The sequence below is a fragment of the Molossus molossus genome, unplaced genomic scaffold, assembly GCF_014108415.1.
Source record: "Molossus molossus isolate mMolMol1 unplaced genomic scaffold, mMolMol1.p scaffold_m16_p_1, whole genome shotgun sequence".
Classification (NCBI taxonomy): Eukaryota; Metazoa; Chordata; class Mammalia; order Chiroptera; family Molossidae; genus Molossus; species Molossus molossus.
Genome location: NW_023425344.1, coordinates 214,369,753 through 214,387,096, shown reverse-complemented (window position 1 = coordinate 214,387,096; position 17,344 = coordinate 214,369,753). Strand labels below are relative to the sequence as shown.

Here is a 17,344-nt window from a genome sequence, read left to right as displayed (position 1 = left end):
GGGAAAAAAGGGGGGATGTCTGTAATACATTCAACAATAAAGATGAGTTATAAAAAAATAAAACAGAAAATATAAGGATGACTGCTACAAGACAAATGACAAATCCTCTAATTTTTTTTTTTTTTTTTCCTAATTAGACCAGTGTTAGACAAAAAGAAATCAATGACTATTTGGCACAGATTGAAAATATTTCGATGGAATTAAAACAAGAGGAAAAGAAATTTATCCTCAAGGAAAAGAAGTTAATTCAAAATTTGAGCGACTATGAGGTAAAAATTTTATTTTGCATCTAAAAATAATTTTAAATGGCCATATGCAGGGAAGAGGGGTAGATTTCATACTCTAATTAGTTACATATAAAATAAATCTTTTGGTATGAACAAGGTTACCATTTCATTCTGAATTTTTCTTCTTTTCCCAAAAGGGAAGTATTTTTGTGCTGATTGGGAACTGCCAAGAGCTGACCTGGGATAGAATAGGGCTTGATTGCTGGGGCAGGAGGAGAAAAGGGGACCAGAGATACCTAGGGGGCCCAGAGGTGGCAGGTATCCAGAAACAACAGAAAACACACCTTGCCTTTTTTCTTTCTTTTTTTATCCTCACCCGAGGACATTTTTGCATTCATCTTCAGATAGAGCAGGAGGGAGAGAGGGAGCAAGAGAGAGAGAAACATCGATGTAGAGAGACACATCGAGTGGTCGCCACCTACACGACCCCAATTGGCCGGGGACAAACTGCAACCGAGGTACGTGCCCTTAGCGAGAACCGGACCGGGTCTCTCCAGTCTGCGGGCTGACGCTCAAACTGGCCAGGGCAGAAAACACACCTTTTCAAGGTGATGGTATGACTTTGAAAGACAAGGGTGTGTTTCTTAGAGACCTCCATTGGTAGAGAAGCTGAGGAGAGAAGACACGTGGTCCCTGCCTTCCTGACTTGACTTGGTTTGAGGGGGAAGAGGCCCGGCTGCACCAAACGGTTTCTATTCGAAGGCAGTCCTTGGCTGGCGCGATGGAGCAGGGAGTCCTCTGGTCCACGCTCCTTCCCCACGTACGTGCCCCCTGCCACACCTTCCAGAACCCTCTGCAGATAACGGATCCAAGAAGAGCCACTTCTTTCTACTGTGAGTGTCAAGAAAGAAGCAGGTGTGTCTTCCCCACAGAAATGCGATGGGGACAAGTGAGGCGGAGCGCAGGTCCCGGCAGAGGAAGAGCAAGCACTCAGGAAAATGACGCTGGAGCAATGGAAACTGGGATCAAGCATTATTTTGTGAATTACAAATGAAAACTTCGTAGAGGTGCCCAGGGAAATCAGCAGTAGGGGTGCAGGCTGTCAGGGAAGAGACGGAGGGAATGGCCGAGGCAGGAAGGGGGACGTGGAACCGCACACCTCAGGGACGATGAAGGGAGAGAGCACGCGCACTGGTGCGGAACTGGAAGAACAGAGAGCAGGGGTGGGGAGCACCCCTCTGCTGGCTGCACCGTATCCGGGTGCCAGGTATTCTTCTAGATGCTAAAAAAACACAGAAGAAAAACAAACAACAGCACAAAAACAAGCTTGGCCTTTATGGAGCGGACATCCCAATGCAGGGAGATTGAAAAGAAACAAGATAAACAAGTAGAACATGTAGTATGTTTGATGGTGATAGATGCTGTAGAGAAAAAGAAAGCAGGGGCGTGGCGTGGAGTGGGGAGTCAGAGAGGGCTCCAGCCTGGCAGGATGTGAAGGAGCATGCCAGGTAGAACTCTCCAGAAGGCGGGTCCAGGCAGAAGGCTTGTTGAAGGTTCTGAGGCAGGACTGTCCCGCCAGGAATAAGAAGCGGGCAGCGTGGCTGGAGCAGAGACAGGAAAGAGTGCAGACAACAGGAAGGATGAATGCGCTCCCGTACCTCCTGATCCGCCCCAGCTGTACTTTTGTAGAGAACATAATACACGATTGAGGTTTTTAACACTGCTGTCCGGAGAAATTTTCTCCTGATTCTGCACTATGAAATTTTTAAATTACGGTGCTTTATGTGTGTTTTTCTTTTTATATTTATTTATAAGGATTTTAATAACAACTTGGAAGAGGACATAGCAGACTAGCGCTATCGCTGGTAATTAGGGTGTGAGCAGTCTGCTGTATCAGATGCCAGTCATAGGGAACATAAGCAAGATACGCTGTGAAGGGTTAGCAAGCCTCTCTTCTTCACTGGGAAACGGACCGTGGCTGAACTTACTGGCTTCTTGCCCTGGAGCCTGACGGAGGTGGACTGTCAGTTGTGTGATCAGGTGGCATCACTTGTGTAGCTCGCCCGATCGGTGTGCTGCAGCTTGACTGGGAGAACAACTGGTGGGAAACCACTGGCTTTCCTGGGTTTGGTCTCTTTTAAGTGGGCACGTCCCCTGCAGGGACCTACAAGGTATGCCCAAGGTATGATGGGTCCTGTCTGAACACAGGACTAGTGCACCTACTTGTGGGGTCTCTTTCTCTACGTCTGGGTTATCTTTCTGGTGAGGTCAAAGGGCACTGGCCCCTGGTCAGCTGTGTTTAGGGTGCCTCCTGCTGCCCTGCTGGCACTCCGGGATTTCTTCAGATTATGTGCAGATACAACTTGGATAAAAATAAAACTGAAAGTTTTTAAGAGTAAACTGGGTCAAGTATGGCCTGTTCAATTCTGTGTGTGTGTGTGTGTGTGTGTGTGTGTGTGTGTGGTACGTGCCCCTAGCAGGAACCGAACCCAGGACTCCCTGGTCCGCAGGAAGTATGGCCTGTTCAATCCTTAAGAGTCTGTGTCCCTAGTTGAGAAGGCCCACTGGTGTGGTCATCACAGCAAGACAGACATATATTTCTCTTTCTTGGTATAGGCTGAAGGGGAGCAGTCCTGAGCTGGACAGGCAGCTCTGCCATGCTCAGCGTGAAGCCCACACCTGGGGGTCCAGGTGGCCGCTTCCGTTCTCACCCTTTCTGGCCAGGGAAGGAAGAAAGGGCCGAGGGGGCACGGGCCACTTCTGCTCACACCGCCTGCCAGGGAAGCAGCGGAGGCACTCGAGCTGGCAGCCGGGTGCTCATGCCCAGGAGAACGGCAGCCATTGGCGGCTGGCTGTCTCTGCCTTCATCACCATCTTAAACCCATCCTGGCTTTCTAAAAAAGGTCCAACTATTATCCCTTTGAAACTAAACAGAACCTGAGTTTGAATAATTAAGCAGACAAATTCCTGTTTTGCTTTGGGCACTTTGTACCCCTTTGTTGTAGTAGTATATCCAGTTATTGCTACCCCTCGCCATGTCTTACGTGCACATTTCTTAGAATTTGTGTATATTCTGTCTTGCTGCCTGTTGGTTTGTTTTCTTAAAATATGATCAACCAAAAGAAATTCCTTAAATAATTTAGGGGTACATACGTGGTAGCATTAGCATAAGTATAGCAATAGAGCTACAGGCCTGAGAGGAGCTTTGCAAAGCCATTGCATCTCATCTCAGTTTGTAGACTGCCGGAGAGTCAGTGAGGCAGCCAGAGGTATAGTAAAAACATCTGGTATGAGGTGCTGTGCGCCTCAGGGTAGGCGAACACCAAGAGAGAACTCTCTCCCTAAAACAATTTATATTCTACACTCTAGAGTGTGATGTCAGTTCTCCAAAATCATGCCTCACAATCAACTTTCCTTTCTTTAAAGCAAATATATGTTGAGGAAGTGAAAAGTATCAGAATAAAGGAAGATGAACTAACCCAGTGCCTTCCCCAGCTTCAGGGGGCAGAAGACGAATATACTAGCAAAAACAAAGAGTTTGAAGAACTCAATAGTACTCTCACAGGTACATATGAATCACTTAGTAATTGGTCTCAAGCCCAGGTAAGGATTTCATTGTTGTCTTCTAACACAAGGCAGGTCACCCATCAAAGCAAGGGTGAAACTCCTTCGACTTCCGCGTCACCTTTAACTCTCTATTCTCTAAGGCCATGTTTTTTTTGTTTTGTTTTGTTTCTTATCTATGAATTTTCTCTCCTCTACATCACAAAATTGTACTGTTGCTATTGTCAGATTTTTCCTTTTCTCTTTTAAAGACTGTGTAAGAATTAGCAGCAACTATATTATGTGGTTTATCTCTGTACTTGGTAAAAGTAGAATCAACTTCTTTATCTACTAACATGTGGAGATATTTATCTGTTTCTTAACATGAATTTGAAAATTATATTGTTTCCAGCTATAACCATATATTAAGTAGGTACCCCTTAAATGTTTCTCACTACCCTTCCCCTGAGGCGGAGATAGATAAGAGCTCATCTCAGATCTGCGAGCTTTGTGGAGAATGTGAAATGTATCTGAAAGTACGCATACGTTGATTCTGTTACATGGCATAACCGTGTGTATTTAATATAAAAATCATTATTTTCTCCACCAAAATTGGATGGGCTCATCTAACCCTGCACCCCAAAGTTCACCGCTCCAGAGTCCTCCTGGAGGTGTGAGTCTTACCTTGCACTGGGGAGTAGAGGATCCTTAGTCCAAAAGTCCCCGTGGGTTGTTAAGCAGGACAACTTTCAGAATTTCTGTCTTCTGGATGAAGGACGAAGTGCCATGGGATCGAAGGCCAGGTCCAAAGTTCCAGAAGGACTGGAATGGGAACAAAAAGTGTGTACAAGGGTGGGCATGACCTGCTGACAAAGACGAATATGGGGAAAGGAACTAAGACAGTTTGTGTCAAAACGGGACCATCGAACGGAAACCCAGTGTGTTCAAATGTGAAATAAACAATTATTTAAAGTGAATAGTGGTTATTGCCAAGAAGGTGGGTTTTTAAGAATATAAGAATACTATAAGAATAAATACCTGGGTGACTGGTCTGGTTCCCATTCCTCAGCCAATTTTCCACTTCTTGTCAGCTTTTCATTTAGTCAACTCAGGTGACATTTCTTGGTATTTTTCCACCTTTACCAAGACTCATGACACACGTGTACTCCAGTCCTAATTTTCTGCTTTCCAAAATTTCCTCTGACCCCTTCTTGCACTAGGTAGATGTAAGAAACATCTTAAGTATGGAAGTAAGCAGTATATTTTAAGTACTGATCCTCTTAAGGTAAAGAAAAGAGGAAAAATACAGGGGAAAGTAGCAAAAAGAAGGGAAGGCAGGAGAAAGGAAGGAGGGGACATGCGAGCACCGTGCTTCAGAGAGTAGGAAGCATACTTGTCCTGCCAGCATGTCAGGGGCTCTTAGCACGTCAGGGCTGAGGACACATACAGAACCACGCTGTGACTTTTGGTTAAATATGATGGATAAAACACATGCACCTGTTTTTGCTCCCTAATGAAACCTCACAAAAATGTGAGTAAAAAATTTTTTGTATTGTTGACACTTTAGAGATGTCCCCCCCTTTGCCCACCTCCCCCCAGCCCCCACTTCCCCTCCCCTGGCCTTCAGCACTCTGTTGTCTGTGTCCGTGGGCTGTGCATGTATGTTCTTTGCCTACTCTCTTCACCTTCTTTTATCCAGTCCTCCCACAGTAAAATATATTTAAAAAGAAAAAGATATAAACCCACAAGTACAAAGAGACTGGCAGAGAAGACATCAGCAAGTAATAAATACCAGCACATTTTTGGAAGGAGTAAGTGCACGGAGGGATTAGCAGAAAGAGAAATGTGAATAGCAAGTGTCTGCAGAGAAGCACACCGTGAAGGCGGGACATCCTCTCCACACTCCAGGGGAGTCTTGGCCACTGGGGGCCCTGATTCTGTGAAGGCTGAGATGAGTCACGGGGCCAAAGATTGGTTGCGAGTCCTTCTAACGAGCAGTTAGACCTCCAGGTCTGCTGTGCAGCCGGAGAAGTGGGACCAGAGGGCTCTGAACAGCGGGGTAATCAGACATGGCCGAGGGCAGAAGACAGGTCTGTCCACTCCAGCTTGCTGAGTCTTCCCGAATCCCTTCCCCCGTGAAGAAAGAGATGGTTGGATTCTTCTCTAAGGAAACTGAAGTTTCAGAGAAAAGCCCCACAGACTCTAACATCTGAAGGTTCCCCGACACAAATGTCTGGTCCCTTCCCGGTCACTGTGTGGTGAAGCCCAGCCAGGAGCCAGGCCTTTCAGTGCTTCATCTTAGATAGGCTGAGACAGACATTCCGACGTGGAAAACTGACAAATTAATTTCCAGCCTTAAATACCCTTCCAAATTATCAGGCAAGTGAGAATATACAATAGAGACATATTTAGATACACAAGATCTCAAAATATCTTATTTACTCTGTCTCAGGAAGCTAGTACAAAATGTGCTTCAACAAATGGAACAGAAAGAGGCTGTGAGATCCAGGAGCCGGAGGTCCCGCGAGCGCCCTGCAGAGGGAGCTGCTGTGCCGGGGGGCAGGGGCACCGACAGGCTTCCTAGGGGGTTTGACCACGTGGGAAGTCATACTCAGAGAGATCTTACAATTCTGTTGTAGATTTTTATATGAACTATGCTATATACATGGAAAACTAAGAAAATAATAAAGTGAGGCGATTTTTACCTCAAGAAAACAAAATATACAAGAAAGGAAATACAACCTACACCATTTGCCTCATGAGTGATGCCATTTGTCACATAGTGATCTAAACATTTACAGTCCAATTACACAGAAAACATACTTTATGGGGAGGTTGGAGGGAGCAAACGTGGAGATTGTGGATGGGGGAGGGGTGTGGAGGGGTGACCATGCTGTGTCCTCCTCTACCAGAATAGGAAGAAAGTAGAAAGTGTCTTAAAAGACAACTCAAGAAAGAGCCATATAAGCACTTTTAAAAGAAAATAGCTGGAGAGAAGTTAAAATGAGTTAACAATGGTTGATTCTTAGGAGTCAGACACAGGGACGGAGGCAGCACTGGGGACCCCTGATGGCTGGTTTTGTAATCGGCCATAGTTTTTGACTTTGAAGCCAGGTTCATGTTTATTTTGTTTAATGCTGTTTTTTTAAGCCAAAGAACATTATGGATAGTTATTTTATCTCCCTTTTTTACAGCACAGAAGCTGGAACAGAATTTACTGAACGATCATATTTCTCAAATGACAAGAGACTTTTCAAGATATATGAAGAACATGGTAAAGAGTCAATGCACTCATTCTCTGCTCTTGTCTTAGAACCGATGTACATGCACAGAACTCACCTGGCACCTCTGGAGTGTTCGAGAAGTCCGCACTGACGACACTTACCCTCTTAATGCTCATGTTTGAAAATGTAGTCACAGCATGCACACGTATATGCATATACACACACACACACACACATTTATATATGTGTGTGTGTGTCTATATGTATATAAACAGAGACAGGGACTCTAGAAGCAACTAACATGTAAAATCGTAGGGCAGCCTCAGTTTCCTTATTTATAAGGTAGAGATTGGATTATGCTTTCTAAGGTTCTTTTCAGGTCTGTTACTCTGGCAAATTCCCATGAAGACAAGGACTGGTCAGGGTAGGGAGGGAGTAGATGAAATGTGAGCTGGTAAAGAGATGTTTTACTACCTTTTTTAAATTTATAATCAATAGTTAATGATAAACATGTGGAGTTGCTTAATTAAAAATGGAAAGATTGTATTTTTGAGATGTGCTGATGTAAAAAGTAACCTTTAACATGAGTGTAGAGTAATATGAAGGGGGAAATTGTAAGGAAGTATATGATATATAGAATTCTGTTTTCATTTGTTTTTTTAATCCTCACCCGAGGATATTTTTCCATTTATCTTCAGATAGAGTGTGTGTGTGTGGGGGGGGGGGGGAGGCGCGTAAGAGAGACACATTGATTGGTTGCCTCCCACATGACCCCGACCAGGGCCGGGGACCAACCACAACCAAGGTATGTGACCGGAATCGAACCCGAGATTCTTTGCTCCACAGGCCAACGCTCTATCTGCTGAGCCAAATTGTCCAGGGCTAGAATTCTGTCTTCTTAATACGATGCTGCTAGTGAGGATTATGCAACAAATAAAGATTATTTGATTATAACAGTATAATAACGATAGAGATTCAGTCGAGAAAAACTAGAAAATTCTGAAAAATCCATAAAGTAATATTCTTTTCCTTTAAGAAATATTAACTCCTCCCTGAAAATCCTCGACAGATTTCACTCTCCCCCACTTTTGCCAGATAACTGTTCATATAGAAACGTATATTCTATTTTGTGAAGTTGTCTCAACAACTTAACTTGGAGTGCATGGACCTGCTTTCCAGAGTCCATGAATAAACTTCTATGAGTCAGCTTTTGAATTTAATATAGCCTTTTATCTGTAGCCTCTGCTGACAGTTGGGGAATCCATTAGGCCTGCTCTCTGAGCGTGTCCAGGCAGCCTAAGACACCAGGGCCCTGCTGGTGAGCTCAGTGGGACAAGTGTGTTTTATGTTTGAGCAGGATGAAGTGAAGCAAGAGCTGAAACAATTACGGGATCAAGAAGTCAGAAAAGTCAGAAGTCATTTTGAAATTCTAAAGAACTTGGAAAATGAAATCTATGTACATGATCTAAAAGCAGAAGCTATTCTCGTGGAAAATAAAAAGTTAAAAGAAGTAAGTTCAAGAGCACTTCAACTTGCACAGTGGGTTTGGTTGATTGCCTAGACTGTTATAGTGATCAGAGAATAGCTATTAAACATTTTTAAATGAAGCTTAAAAGTGCCCAAATCATGTGCACAGGTTCATGAACACACCTGGGTAACCAGCACCCAGATCAAGAAACACAGCATTACTGATATCCAGGTATCCTCTGTGTCCCTTCCCATCACTGGCCTTCCCCCAAGGGCACCGCCATCCTGACTTCTAAAACTACGGACTAGCTTTGCCTGTTTTCAGACATTATTTGTATGAATGAGCAGTGTGCACTCTTCTGCTCAACACCACGCTTTCTCGGTTCATCCTTACTGTTGAGCCCAGTGAAGGTTCCTTCATTCTCAGGTCTGTGTGGTATTCCATGTGGTGATGAGACCAAAACGTATTTATATACTCTACTGTTGATGGGAGTCAGGAGAGTTTGATGTGCACTGTTACAAAGAGTGTTGCTACGGACATTCTAGTATATGTTATTTGGTGAACATGCATACATGTTTCTGTTGGGTGTACACTCAAGTGGAATCACAGAGCCATAGAGATGCATATCGTCCACATTAGCGCACTGGGCCAGCCTCCCAAAGAATAGTTGCCACTCTGGCAGTAATGTACGAGAACAGCAGCTGTTCCACAGTTCACCGAAACTTGGTCCTTTTTGTTGTTGTTGTTAATCCTCTCCGAAGGATATTTTTCCATTGCTTTTTAGAGAAAGTGGAAGGGGGATGGGGGGAGGAGAGGGAGAGAGAGAGAGAGAGAGAGAGAGAGAGAGAGAGAGAGAGAGAGAAATCAATGTGAGAGAGACACATCAACTGGTTGCCTCCTGCACGATCCCGTACCTGCAACTCAGGTATGTGCCCTTGACCGGAATCGAACCCAAGACCCTTTGGTCTGAGGGCCGATGCTCTGACCGCTGAGCTAAATTGTCCAGGGCAGCAGCGTGGTCTTTTTCTTTTTCTTTTTTTTAATTAATTAATTTATTTATTTTTGTTACATATGTTTCTCCTTTTTCCCCCACTGAATCCCCCCTCCCCGCCCCCCCCCACCCTGTCCCCAGCTTTGTTGTCCATATCCACTGTTCATGCATACATGCATATAAGTTCTGTGGTTTATCTCTGCCCCACCACCCCCTCTTCTGGGGATTGTCAGTCTGTACCCCACTTAGCGTGGTCTTTTTTAATTTCACCATTCCAGAGGGTGTGCAGTGGTGTCCCATTGTGCTTTTTATTTTCATTTTCCTGGTGATTAATGAAGCACCTATTCATATGTCGTTGGTTGCTTGTACACCCTCTTTGTGAAGTACTTGTTCTTTTGCCCATTTGAAATATGTGTCTATCTTGTATTGATTGTACCTTTTTTTCCCAGTAAGCCACAATGACCTCTAAGTCAGGAACTCTGTCAGTGTGCCCAAAGGTTTTGCACAATCCCTCACCTGCAAGATGGATTCGGTCCCATTTGATGGTCACAATAACCTTCTAATGTGGACATTATATTCTTCTCCTTTTATAGATGAGGAAACTGGGGCTCCACATTTTTCAATAGTTGGAAAAATAAAAGTCCTACAGCAATCAGACTCTAAGTAAGAAGAAAATTCCTTTACCTCTCTGGGTAATTGGCACTACTAGCTCAATGACAACAGTTTTCCCACCAATAACATGTGTTTTTTGGTAGAGCTGAAATGGCATCGCAGGTACTAAGGGACTTTGAAAAGGTAGATGTGCTCCACAGAGCCCAGGTACCATCATCAGTAGCCCCCACGCACGCAACGCATCTTCGTTCTGCGAGCCCTGGACCCAGCTCGTAAGGAATTCCTTCCACTCGTGGAAATATTCCACTGTATTGTCTTCCTGTCAAAATGGTGTATATTATTTATTAAAATAATTGAAATTTTATTGCTATTCTGGTAATGAGTGAGCAAATGAGTGACTATGTGAAAGACTGATTCTAAAAGTTCTGCTTTGGGACTCGGTGCCCAATCTACTGATCTCTGGATGACCTTGTGCTTTGACCTTATTCACTCACCACCCTGCTTGCTGATTACATCCCTTCACTCAGCACACACTCCAGCCCTCACTGAGCCCAAGCCCCGGGGGAAAGTGCAGTAAACACAGATGACCGAGACACTGCCCTGAGCCCGTTGGACGCTCGCCATCTGGCTGAGGAGACGGGCATGTAAATGGATAATTACTGTTCAGTGTGTTCACACACTGGAGGCCAGATGAGCTAGGCAAGTCAGCAAGCAGTGACCCACATTCAAAGAGAGGCAGGGATGATGTGGACATTGGCTTACTGGAATATCATCTGCCAAAAGCCGCGCGAAGACTACCCCAGGCCAAGGCTGCGGGAGACGGCCTGTGCCGTCTTCTGTGGTAGATACTCTCTCTCAGACTTTTTTTGTAAATTCTCCCCAAGGGAAATTTTTTCATTGATTTTCTTTTAGATAGAATGGGAGGGAGAGAAAGAGAGAGAGAAACACCGATGTGAGAGAGACACATCAACTGGTTGCCTCTCAACGACCCTGACTGGGGCCAGGGATCGAGATTCACGCCCTTCACTGGGAAGCGAACCCATGACTCTCTGGCCCGTGGGCTGACGCTCTAACCACTGAACAAACCCAGCCAGGATACTTTCTTAGACTTTTATCAGTAGTTTCTAGTATCTACTATTTCTCTCTTGAAACTGGACCAGTGCCAAGTTTATACCCCAAAGCCCATATTTTCAGGGTTCCCAGAGACTTTAGAGTTCTTCGTACTGAGTGGTCAGAACAGAAAGCCATGACTTTAGTGTCCAAACCACTACTATCATCGTCACCCAACCAATGAAACATTGGGTGGCGATTCTGTGGGGTCTTCTGGCTCAGCGAGCCCTCTCTCAGGTCTTGTGTGGAACTCCTCTGGACCAGCAGCCTTCCGCCTGTGACACGGCACACATTTTGCAAAAGGAACATTGTGTGTGTGTGTGTGTGTGTGTGTGTGTGTGTCTCCGTGTGTGATGCATTTAGACAGAATACCTCTTAATTTATTTTTATGTAAAATTATATTCAGATGCTGTGTTTATTTGGCTGTTGAAATGCTTGCTAAAAAGTAGACCCTTTCTGTCCCTCACTAGAACATTAAGCTTGACAAGGGCTCTGTTCACCACTGTTTCCCTTGCACCTGGAGCAGTTGGTGGCACAGAGGAGGCATCAATAACTGTTTGCTGAATGACTGCACAGGTAACTGAGCTACAGTAGCTAAGCTGTTTAAAGCAATGACATGCCTCTACTTTCCAGTATATTGCATACATAAAGAACAAGACAGAGGAATTCGTACAGGAAGAAGAAGCCATCAGGCACATCACAAGTGGCCTGGCTTGGCACGTGATAGCTAATTACAGTAAGTAATGTGTCATGGGTGATCTTTACATATACAATCGTTTTTGTTTAAATCAAATTTTACTGTTTTGCATACAGTAAATGCGCTCATCCTAAGTTCCATGAATTTTGATAAACGTGCATTCTACTGTAACCACTACCACCATACACAAGCCGTAGAACATTTTCATCCCTGAAAAATTTCCCTTGTGTCCCTTTGTAGTATTATCCACCCTACCTCCAGTTCTTGGAAACCATTGATCTGCTTTTTGTCACTAATGACTGGATATAAATGAAATGATAGAATATGTGCACTTTTGTATCTGGCTTCTTTCACTCAGCAAACTGTTTTTTCAGATCCATCCATGTTGTTAGACATGTCATTGGCTTCTTTTTGTAGCTGTATAGTATTCTACTACATGGATATGCCATATTTTTTATTTATCCATTCACCAGCTGAAGGACATTTGAATTATTTCCAGTTTAGGGTTACTATTTATTTATAAGTGTTATTTTCTTTTACTATTATCATTATCATTCTTATTTCTTTTTGTTGTTGTTAATCCTCACCCGAGGATATTTTTCCATTGATTTTTTAGGTAGAGTGGAAGGGAGGAAGGGAAAGGAGAGAAACATCAATGTGAGAGGGTCACATTGATTGGTTGCCTCCCACGTGACCCTAACTGGGGCCAGGGATTGAACCTGAAACCCAGGTACGTGCCCTTGACCGAGAATTGAACCCAAAACCTTCAGTCTTTGGGCCAACACTCTAACCACTGAGAAAAACTGGCCTGAGGATTTTTTTTATGGATTTTTTGAGAGAGAGAGAAGGATCGATGTGAGAGAGAAACATCGATCAGTTGCCTCCTGTATATGCCCTGACCAGGGATCAAACCTGCAACCTAGGTATGTGCCCTGACTGGGAATTAAATCTGCAACCTCATGGTGTATGGGACAATGCTCCAACCAACTGGGCCACCTAGCCAGGGCTATTTACAAGTGTTTTCGCTAAACTTGTTTTCATTTCTTTCGGATAAATACCAAGGAGTGGAATTGCTGCCTTATATGGTTAGTGTATGTTTAACTTTATAAGAAATTGTCAAGCAGTTTGCAAAGTGGTTCTACAAATTTATCATCCTACTAGCTGCAGGATACTCCACATTCTTCCTGACACTTTACACTTAAAATTGTTAACATTTTAGCCATTTTGCCCTGGCTGGTTTGGCTTGGCAGTTAGAGCGTCAGCCCGCAGACCAGAGAGCTGCAGGTTCAATTCCAGTCAAGGGCACGTACCTCGGTTGCAGTTCCGTCCCCGGCCCTGGTCAGGGTCATACGGGAGGCAACCAGTTGATGTGTCCCTCTCACATCCATGTTTCTCTCTCTCCTTCCTTCCCTCCCTCCCTCCCACTCTATCTGAAAGATAAATGGAAAAAGATATCCTCGGTTGAGGATTAAAAACAAACATTTTAGCTATGTAATGGTATTTCATTGTGGTTTTAATTTGTATCTTCCTGATGCCTAATGTCAAGTATCTTTTCATGTGCTTTGTGGCCACATGTATATCATCTTTTGTGAATCATCTTGAACCAATGATCTGCTGCAGCATAACAGATATTACCAATCATTTACTTTGCTCACCGACGGCTAATTTGGCCAGAGCTTGTGGAGACAGCTCCGGCCTGCTCCACGTGACACCAGCGGGGCAGCCTGTGTACAGCGGGAGGGCACGTGCAGTCTAGTTCTGTCACTTTGGAAACAGACATTTTTACATAAAACAGTTTCTACATAAAACAACTAGCATTGCTATTATTAAAATGTTCAAATTGTTTCAGTAACTTTTACATTTTGAAAATCTGTATTTTAGCACAATATATGGATTTGTGGGCAGAATTTCAGATCACTATAAAGGTGAGTTTTTTGTGTTACCTCCGTAAGTATCATATTTCTAAGAGTATTTATGTACCTAACAAGTGTATGCATGTGTGTGGGCGCGGGCACACCCATCAAGTAGGAGGTCAGGATTACTGCAGAGTCACAGAACTAGTGTGACCACCACATCCTACAATGTGTCCTTTATGCCAAATGTCACTGTACAGTCTTAATCCTTTGGGAAACTGTCTTCCACTCTACCACTTCAGTAAAAGCGGGAACGTCATTTTTTTTCTTTGTCACAAGCTCAAATTGAACACGTTGTTTCAGGACAAAGTAGTTCTGATCTCCATCTGCCCTCCATGTTTTACCAGCCATGCAGTGTCCCGCCCCTCCCCCTTCCCAGGCTGGTCGGTGGAGTTTAAACCGCAGCCCTGCCACTTCCTAAGTATGTAACGTTTAACACGATCCTTGTTTAACCCCGAAACACTGGATAAGGAAAGTGTTAGCAGTGACTTTTTCAGGTGAAGCTGCTGAGACTCAGTTTAAGAACTTGCCCAAGACCAAACAGTTTATGAGCTTATGGGGATTTAAAACTCAGATCCAGCCTGATTCCAAAGTCCTTTCCCTTAAACTTGAAGCCGCGCGGAGTTTCCTCTGCAATTCTGTGCTGTCTGAGGGTGAGCTGGCCTCTCATGCCGCCGCCACCATCCTGTCCAGTTAAAAACGTGAACTCACTCATGGCTGGGGTGGTACGGAAGGGGGAGTCAAATGGGTAGAGGGTCAAACAGTACAAACTTCATTATAAAATAAGTCATGGGGATGTAGAACATGGTGACTATAGTTAATAATACTGTATTGTGTGTATTTGAAAGTTATTAAGAGGGTAGATCTTAAAAGTTCTCATCACAAGAAAAAAAATCCTGTAACTGTGTGGTGATGCTGTTAACTAGATTTATTGTGATAATCACTTCACAGTATATACAAATACCAAGTTATTATTTTGTTGTGCACCTGAACCCAATGTTAATATGCCACTTATGGCTCAATAAAAAAACTTAACAATTGAAAAATTTTTGAGTTCAGTGATCAGTTCATTAAATCTCATTTACTAATCCATGATTCTGAGATCTTTTATAGAACTGTGTGAATTTGTTGTGTATACACACTTATTTTCCATGACTAATACCGATTTTCCATATGTACTTTGGGATAGGATTCATTGGACAGGAAATGTTTTTATTGCAATTTATACTCACACATCTAAAAGTGCTACTTTTATCTTTTTTAGGAATTTGTACGTGATAGTGAAGCGACCTTGCAAGAAATAAAAACCCTGATAGACAAGCTGCATGAAAGAGACGAAAGAATCAAGAGTATCAGTGTCTGGCTACAAGGGAACCTTGAGGAGCTGCGTTATCTGTCCACTATTGACCTTCCTGGTGAGTAGCACCTCAGGAGCGTCGGGTATCAGAGAACTTCCTGCTCTTCTACTGTGGCTGGTGACATAAAAAAAAGCCTCCCTCCTCAATAAGAGTGCCCACTAAAAAACTTAGTGATCCCCAACAACCCATCCCTAATCGCGTCGCGCACAGTGAACAGTGGTCTCACTCCGGGGTCGGCCGTGGCCGTGCAGCGGCGCCCCCACAGGTCCCCTTCTACTGAGTTTTCTCAATGACAATCTCAACTTCTTTCTGATGTTTTAAACTCGTAAGTACTTTCCAGTGCAATCTGTTTAAACTTTTTCACACATTTCCTTGTCTTCATAAACAGAAGATATCGAACATCAGTTTACCTTTTCTTCCTGGGATGAATTTAGTATTAAAAATAGCAACTGTTGCCTTCTCTGACAATCCTAGTGATCCTTCTGGGGCCTCGGGGATGTGAGTACATCGTGTATAACAGGCTGATTGCTTCAGGGGCAAGCAGCTGGGTCTCTCGGAGGCCTATCCACTTCCTCCTTGGTTCTTATCCTCCTGTCCTAGTAGAGCCCTGTCCAGGTGAGAGCCGCGGTGAGAAATGGAGGTGAGCCCCGCACAGGCAGGCACAGCCCAGAGTCCCAGGGTGAAGTCCCTTGACCAGGTGGGATGGTGGAGGTGGAGAAGGCTGGGGACAAGGCAGAAGGATAGGGTGCAGGGGAGAGAGCGAGTGGTGAAATGAAAAAAAAAAAAAAAAAAAAAAAGTCATTCAGCAAGTGTAAGGTTGATTAGAGGTTATTAAGGTTTAATTTTAAAGGGTATCATCATTAGATAAGTCATTATAAAGTTGGCTTGTGGAAAGTAAAATGAGAAAAAAACCGAAAAATGGCGGTGGAGTGAACGGAGCTACACAGACCGTCTCCCAGAACCAAACTGGAATTACAACTATAACACAGACAAATCGACGGGAAAAACCAACAGAAAAGCAGCTTGCGAGGACCATACAACGAGGGACACCGACTCGATCCCGGTAGGCTTGCGAAGGCGCGAGACGGGGCTGGGAGCCCAGGGTCGGCAGCTCGGCAGCGGCCTCAGCTGGGAGCGGCGCCCTCGGGTCACACTCCCAGGTGGCTCCACAGCGCAGCCGGGACAGAGGCTGAAACAGCCACAGCCACTCACCTTGGGCTCCGGCAGAGGGAGGGCGGACTGGACTGGAACTGTGTCGGGACACTCGGGGTTTGGAGGGCGCTCAGAGCTTTGGCTGAGTGCAGCCACTCAGGACGGTGGCCACATTGCTCCTTCCCAGGGCTCTGAGGAGAGGCAGCAGCCCCTCCCTCGGAGATCCAACCCCACCCTGTGGGCCATTGAAGTGCTAATTGAGGCTCACTAACGACCAGCATCTGCCCCACCCTCGTGAAAGCCCCTTGGCTGAGCACCAGAGGGAGTTTTTCAATCAACTGACAACCCAAAACGCATCAAGTAACCTAGACTGCTAGCCTCCAGGCAAAAAGCTAGAGGATAACAGTACATTTCCTGGGCTGGCAACTTTAACCAGGAAAGTAAGACTTGACAGTGGTGTTCAACGTGGGTCCACCCTCGCTCATCTAAACACAGGAGAGGGAGCCACAAACAGCAGAACACCAACACCCACAGGGAGATCTTGACAGGCTCCAAAGCCCACAGTGATAGCCAAAATGGTGAAACACAGAAACAGAAGCCAAATGAAAGAGCAAGAGACCTCCACCGAAGATGAGATCAATGTGGAGCAATTAGGCATGTTAACAGAGCTAGAATTCAGAGCCATGATCTTGAGGAAGCTGAACAGCATGAGTAAGGACATAGAGACACTGAAAATAAGCCAATTGGAAATTAAAAACCAACAAGAAGAGATAAAAAATGACATATCAGAAATGAAAAACACATTGGAAGGTTTAAAAAGCAGAGTAGGGGAAGCTGAGGACCGGATCAGTGAATTAGAAGACAGGGTAGAAAAAATCAACCAATCAGAAAAACAAAAGGAAAAAACTATTAAAAAACAGGAAGACAGCTTAAGAGAACTATGGGACAACTGGAAACGTAATAATATTCGCATCATAGGAGTCCCCAAAGAAGAAGAAAATGAGCAAGGGATAGAGAATATATTCAAAAAAATAGTGAGAGAAAACTTC

At 44.3% G+C, this 17,344-nt stretch overlaps 1 protein-coding gene across 1 annotated transcript in view; it reads left to right on the top strand.

The window, feature by feature from the left end:
• CCDC175 (coiled-coil domain containing 175) overlaps positions 1 to 15,208 on the top strand; it is a 59,219-nt gene extending 44,011 nt beyond the window's left edge. Inside the window, exons 13-19 of the mRNA XM_036251072.1 lie at positions 138 to 269; positions 3,654 to 3,792; positions 6,965 to 7,044; positions 8,352 to 8,504; positions 11,809 to 11,911; positions 13,754 to 13,797; positions 15,050 to 15,208. Of these exons, the coding sequence (XP_036106965.1) occupies positions 138 to 269; positions 3,654 to 3,792; positions 6,965 to 7,044; positions 8,352 to 8,504; positions 11,809 to 11,911; positions 13,754 to 13,797; positions 15,050 to 15,208 (810 nt within the window). The remainder of the gene's footprint in view (positions 1 to 137; positions 270 to 3,653; positions 3,793 to 6,964; positions 7,045 to 8,351; positions 8,505 to 11,808; positions 11,912 to 13,753; positions 13,798 to 15,049) is intronic.
• Positions 15,209 to 17,344: the final 2,136 nt, after the last annotated feature.